This window comes from Rhagoletis zephyria, unplaced genomic scaffold, assembly GCF_001687245.7.
Source record: "Rhagoletis zephyria isolate East Lansing unplaced genomic scaffold, Rhagoletis_zephyria_1.1 Rzeph_scaffold_00411, whole genome shotgun sequence".
NCBI classification, from domain to species: Eukaryota; Metazoa; Arthropoda; class Insecta; order Diptera; family Tephritidae; genus Rhagoletis; species Rhagoletis zephyria.
Window position 1 is genome coordinate 17,507 of NW_016157495.1, and position 7,096 is coordinate 24,602.

The following is a 7,096-nucleotide window of genomic DNA, read 5'->3' on the forward strand; positions in this document are numbered from 1 at the left end:
ATTAGTGTAATCTTAGAGGGAGCTTTGCTCGGGCTATACACATGAGCCATAAAACGTGGCCTGGGTGTCAAACCCAGTAAAGCTGAACTGATGCTGTCTAACAAGAAAACAAAAATACCACAATGGAACGACTCCCACTTTCGCAGCCACGCCCCGCTCCCATCACTTGTGGGCGGGAAAGGGAGGCGGTGCGTGTCTCGTCGCCAATCCACACTATTATTAATATTTCCGATTTTCACCATACACAAACCGAATTTCATTGGAATCGGATAACATATTCCATATCCGCCCTCTAGTGTAGTGGGTGTGGCAGTTCGCCAAATTTTACCAGTTTTCATTCTTTTACTTTCCTTTTAATTGAGATACGTTTACTGCCCTTTTATAGAATGTGCCAATGTGAAGCGTTCACTCTATGAAAGATAAGCGACGGATGGACGGACGGACGCAGTTTAAACTGGTTTTACTATCAGTTTAAGCTGTACAAAGTATTTTTGTACCAATCCCTCTCAACTGCACTTCGCCTATGAGCGAAAGAAAATCAAAAAATGAAAACCTAAAAACTATTTTTTTTCATATTTTGTCTAATTAGCTAATTGCATGGGGCTCTGAAAAGCTGAATCCAATTTCTTTGTATGATATAAACTCTTCAAGAAAAATCGGAGGAATTGTCATCTTCTTAGTAATGGGTATTTTTGAATAACTTTAATGAATGTTTGATTTATGTATATCGATGGCTGAGTGGAAGATCGACCTATCTCGGCAGCCAGTTCGAAAACGCCCTGTCTCAGAAAACTTTTCAAGAACGCCCTACTTCAGAATTTGATTGGAAAACACCCTACCTGAGAATTGGGTTGAATAACGCCCTATCTCAGCTGCCGATTCAAAAACGCCCTATCTCAGCTATTTTCAATGTATTTTCGTTTGAGATAGGTCGTTTTTGAACCGAGTTCTGAGATAGGGCGTTCTTCAACAATATTCTGAAATAGATTGTTTTTCAATAAAATTCTGAAGTAGGGCGTTCTTGAAAAGTTTTCTGAGATAGGGCGTTTTCGAACTGGCTGCCGAGATAGGTCGATCTTCCACTCAGCCATCGATATGTTCTCTTAGAGATACACATCGTAGGATGGTATCAATCGATCTACGATCTATACCAAACGTGTGTCACTCTCGTACTATAAATCATTGTAGTTGCTACGTTACCATATTCTTTATGACACTAAAAAAAGTGAAACCAAAGAAAATTTAGGGGACAGCAATGGGTTAAGAGGCCTACAAAAAAAGCTCCACACTTATCCAACCGGAGCACTGTATTTCATTATTATATAAATCAGCTGCCACTAGCCGCCTTTTTTTTGGCTTTCTCAGGACTTTAAATGTCCCTATTCCCTCAAAAACTTCACGCAATCTACATATATAAAGTTTAGCAATCACCATTTTCAAACTATTATTATTATTAACTATGACAACAATCGGGTTTCAGGTGTTTTCGACAACGCCAATTACAAATCCATAGTCAGTTTAAGAATTCAAGAAGGTGAATAAAAAATGGTGAACAAAAATGCATAAACTATTTTTTTAGAAATCAACAATTATTTTCGATTTCTGGTTCTTTTCCTTTTAATCAAATGCAGAAAAAACCAACGTTTTTAATGCAATTATTGATAATAACGCTTAATTTATCTGTAGTTAGTATGTTAATTTAGTGGCCAAAGCATTCTTTGCCAAGAGTTCATTGTAGCAAACACTAGCATTACAAACGCTGCTGTCAAAGGTTCTATGTAGAGAGGCATTTACTGTTAGCCTTCGTATGGTAAGTAAAGTGATTAAAACGACAGGACTCATATTGTAAAACGTTTATATATAGTATATCGATTGAAAACTTTGTTTCGTTATTTAATTTTTACGCACTAACATTTTTGATTACATACATATACATACATACATATTTACTAAGAGGTATGTACAACAATTACCAACATACACTTACTTTCATCTAGATTAAACAGGATTTTGTAATACATATAGTCAAATTTTGTTTAAAAAATATTTTATATATAAAAAAAAAATAATCTTAATAAAACAATTTGTATGTAGTTTGGCATTATAACAAATAGATAATATTGCAATATCGGTAATTTACGCTTAAAAACTTGCGTTGAAAAATTACACTAGTGAATTGCGGTAACAAGTTTTTTTTTTCAAATCTTATTTTGACATTAATTATTGTCCCGGAAGACCAAACACTACCAAATAAACGCACACTTACATATGTAAGTATATACAAGTATTTGTATATATATTTATACTTTACTCTTATATACATTTACTCGTGCAAAACATACTGATTTTTTCATAGTTGTGTACATGATACAAACAAAGGTGTCATTAAATGGAACTACCTTATGTTTTGTACCGTGGTTATGTTTATATTCGAAACTTTTTTTTACTGAAAAATAAATGTTTGGACTCTAAAAATTGGCTTATTTTTTGTATCTTTAACATTTCGGGCGTAACTTTAAAATTTTATGTTTTTGTCAGATCAGGTCTCAAATGCTCTATTTAGTTCAGGTATGGCTTTATTATTTTCACCTTATTTGTCGTATGAAACAGAGCGAGAGTCTTGCGAAACTGTTCTTGAATCTTCTGGCGTTTCCCTTTGGCGTCGCTTGACCGCCCATTCCACAATGCAGAAGCAGGCTGTGCCTATTGTGCCGAAAACGACTAAAATGCCTAATTGAGCGCGCAAGCCAAGATGCGAGGAGTAAAAAAAGCTGATAGCGGCGGCGATGGACTGCATATGGAAGTAGAAATAAATATTATCTGAGTGTTCAGAAAAAAAGAGAGCACATATATTCAAAGGGTATATTTTAGACAAACCTGCGTAAATTTGAATAACGCAAACGCGCCCACGGAGTTCTTTACATATACCCCACCCAGCATAGAATAGATTTGCGTGTTCATGCAGGCATCACCAAGACCCAACATAAATGCACACAACAAAGCGATCCATGCGCGAGGTGGGTCCATATAGGATATATCTTCGGTGTCCTTGAAGGGCGCATTGTCAGGCAAGTTAAGGAATATCAAGAAAAATGCAATCATATGTATGACATAGCCCGCAATAACGATAGGATCGCGGCCAAAGCGCGTTGTCTTCTTTCCTAAAATACCGAATAGACCACCGCCAAACACTTCTCCAGCGCCTATGCAAATGCCAGCGAGACCAACAATTTCCTTTGGTGTATTGTGTATCTTCTTTGTGAAGCCTATTGAGGGACCATAGACGCCACTGAAGAAGGACAATTCCATGCCTGTAAAAAAAAACCCATTTATTGACTAAAACAATCTTCTATTCGCAAAGAAATAATAATACGAGACCTGTGTATAGGAATGCCACGCTTAACAGCAACATATCCCGTGTGATAAAGAGATTGCCAGCCGATTTCAGTGCATACACAGCGCTGCCCCAGCCAGTTCGATGTTGTTGCTGCTGCCGTTGCATTTCGGATGTACCAACCGAGTTGTCAGCCATGGGACGCAATGCTGCTAGGAAAACTATACCCAATACTGCAACAGCTGTTAGCACACCAATCACCATGCCGCGTGTGCCTGCATCAATATGTTCCTTATCTTGGAATTGAAAGTAGACAAAAATGTTGCCGAAGAACATGCTGCATTGCAACAGCGCCCAGAATACGCCCGAATTGCGCGAAATGGTGGAGAGATCACTGCAGCGAGCTAAGAAGTTACCCTGACCCGTCCAGGTAATGGCAGCACCAGCGCCCAAAATGCCGCTCGACAGGTAGAGTAACCAATTAGAGGGAAATAAAAAGATGATCATGAAAAGACTGCAAGAGATGAGAACAAAAAGAATAACACAAATTCACATAAAATTTCAAAATAACTAGCTTACGTATAGGTGAGTGATCCAGCCAACATAGCTACACGTGGCCCTGTAAATGATATGAAGGACGGCGCCAGCCAATTGCATAGTGAAAATGTCGTGTAAATAACTGCCAAACTGGTATAACCGTCACCGGTGAAATTGTTATCCTCTTTCGCAATACTATCCAAAATAGTTTTCTGAAAATATTGAAAATTTATGAATAAAAAATTGCTGTGCGGACATGTAATAAGGTATACGAAGCTAATCAGGTGGGAGAGAGGAATTTATCTAATAACAATGCTTAAAAGCATTATCAAAAACTGAAGTCAAGTCAATGCCAACACTCCGAAATACGCACTACTAATATGTATTGATATTGGCTCAAATCTTGACTATTGTGCTTGTCGTTAGGAAAAATTAGAAACTTTACGCTCTCTCAACCATACTCAATCTGCAAAACCCTTTGTAAAAAAAAACAAAAAACGATTTTAACAAAGTACATATATATGTAAATTGCGGATGCACCTTGAGTTATTTTGAAGCATATCTCCCGGCGCATTTATTGACTCTGTAACAGTGCGAAACTAAATTTAGCTGCGAAAACAAGCTTATTAGACTATCGGAAGCAAATTGAATGACATGATTAGCATATAAATATCAGCAGCACATACATATGTATGTTGTATTGTTGTCGTCGTCAATGATAAAAAGTGATTGACCGCTCGCTGGTAAAGCCATAAAAAGCTACATTCAGTTTATCTGTATATTCACTCGTGTCAATGTACGGAAGAGATCTATAGCAAGTAAAGCACTGACACATCATACAACATTAGTACAAGTTCTCTGTCTAGGCATGTGCATTAGGCCGTATCACAAAAAAGAAAACAAAATACAAAATGTTCCAAGCGAATTTGAACATCACTAAGGGCCGGTTGTTCAATGTCTGATTAGAACAAATCGAGTGCTTTATCGATCAATGAACAATGTCTGCATTTAGTAGGTAAAACTTCATTATCGACGCCCTGTTATATGCTATGAAGTCGTTCACTTCGATAACCAGTTTTGGCAAAACGTTAATCATCTGTGTGATTTTAATAAGTAATGGTCAGTTGTGATCACAATTACAAAATTTGGCAGAATTAAAAAAAAAAACAAAAAATAATAATTTCACAGTATCGAAAATACCCTTTTAAAATTTTCGGGTATGCAGTTTTGTAGCCCATTCAATTATAATAAAAGAAAGTGCATGTTTTAAGTCGTTAAAACTTGCCATTGATTTTTTAGATTTTTTTTTTTGTGGAGAATGTTGCTGTTTTTTATTTCATTTAAAAAACTTTTTTAATCATGTGTTATATAGAAGAAAATACGTATCACCCTCCACAAAAAAAAATCTAAAAAATCAACGGTAATTTTCAACGACTTGTAACTTGCACTTTCTTATACTACAGTTGAATGGGCTACAAAACTGCATACCCGAAAACTTTCTAAATATTCTAGTTAAAAATTTGATGACCGTTTTTTGAATGATGACCGTTTTTTGAAGTTTGATTAATTTTTTTGCGATTTGTGCAAAATTATAAACTTTTATTTATTGAGTTTTTTTAGATTGAATTAAACTTTAAATGAAAGTTATTAAAAATAAATAAATAAACATAATTTGCAACCAGTATCATTTTGAATTTCTTTGCTTTGATCGCATCTGTACATATACACATCTGTACGTATACAACACAGTGGAGAATGGGCAACGAATTAACTTTTGTATTACGAAAAGATTGGCTATTATCGCCGAACAAAAACATGCATCCCCATGGTAAGCTGATTTGTAATATGTATATATACTCGTACAGTATTGGACATATCTATAGCACCCCCCTTTCAAAGCGATATTGTTTGCCACTTATGTTTAAGTAAAATACAGTTCATTTTCAACAAAACCCATATAAACCAATGTTTTAAACTTTTTAAAAGATCGCAGAAAAGTGCGTATACAGTTTTATAGCGCATTCAATTTTGTCCAATAATGTGCAAGTTTCAAGTCGCTAAAGCTTACCGTTGATTTTTTAGAATTTTTTTTTTGTCTCATTTGCTTCCATATAACGACTAAGCACAATTTATTTTTATATGGCAGAAACCCGCAACATCCTCGGCGAAAAAAATTCTAAAAAATCAACGGTAATTTTTAGCCACTTGAAACTTGCACATTATTAGACTAAAATTGAATGGGCTATAAGACTGTGTATTCAAAAAAACTCTACCGCTTCTGAGAAAAAAGTTTGAAATTTGGGTGAAAATTTGTTGCACTTTTTTGCGGTCTTTTAAAAAGTTTTAAACTTCAGTTTATGTGAGTTTTGTGAGAGAATGAACTGTATTTTAATTAAAAATTCTTAAAAATAAATAAACAAAGATGAGTGGCAAACAATGTCTCTTTGAAATGGGGGTGTATTGGCCAATACTGTATATGTAGTCTCCAGCGATCAATTCATAAGGCCCAAAGTTTTTTAGTGGTATTTTCGACGAGGTTCAGCCCACGAGTTTTATTGAATTGTGGCAAAACATTTAATCGCATATGTAGGTAAGCAGTATCTTCTTTCGTGGACCATTGCAATGTACATAGGTAAGTATTAAAGGTCTGCATCGGAATTCAGTTTGTTTCACTGTGAAGTTTTTTTCAAATATGTAAACTACTCATACTCTAACAAAGAGGGCATAGAAGGAAGAGAAGTGAAGATGTTGAGCGCTGAATACATAAAAAAAAGTACTCAAACAAACCATGTTCCGAAAAAAAGAGGAACATAAATCAGCAGTACCATGCTGTTAAACTTCCACAAAAAAGATGTTCCTTCACTCGCCTGGGTGAGTCGTTTTCTTATTACCTGAATGAGTCCTTTTCTTATCGCTTCAGGCGATATTTGGAATAATTTTATTCTTCTTAATACTTCATTTATTTTTTTGTATACCAAATTGCAACTTACAATCGGAATTAATTCATTTTCTTGCTGTGAGACTTCCTATTTTTTCAATCTTGTCCTTGGGCATAATTTAGATGCTTTTGGCCAATGCTATTGACGCCATATTAATAAGTTTCCGAATTTATGAGAACTTTTTTTATTCAAAATTGACATGAACGAAGTGGTGTTGCCGATTTGTCACCACAGCAATAAATCGGTGAGTCGCCAATTTGTTGCCATTGACGATTGTTGCCTATTT

The 7,096-nt window shown here is 35.5% G+C and overlaps 1 protein-coding gene across 3 annotated transcripts in view; it reads right to left on the reverse strand.

Annotated features, from left to right (window-relative positions):
* Positions 1 to 2,327: 2,327 nt before the first annotated feature.
* The window catches only part of LOC108359565 (UNC93-like protein MFSD11), a 28,110-nt gene continuing 23,341 nt past the window's right edge, over positions 2,328 to 7,096 (reverse strand). For all 3 annotated transcript variants that reach the window (XM_017611478.1, XM_017611477.1, XM_017611476.1), the window contains exons 3-6: positions 3,914 to 4,083; positions 3,379 to 3,848; positions 2,878 to 3,311; positions 2,328 to 2,791 (exon numbers count right to left, since the gene is read on the reverse strand). In XM_017611478.1, the coding sequence (XP_017466967.1) occupies positions 2,591 to 2,791; positions 2,878 to 3,311; positions 3,379 to 3,848; positions 3,914 to 4,083 (1,275 nt within the window). In that variant the 3' untranslated portion in view covers positions 2,328 to 2,590. The remainder of the gene's footprint in view (positions 2,792 to 2,877; positions 3,312 to 3,378; positions 3,849 to 3,913; positions 4,084 to 7,096) is intronic.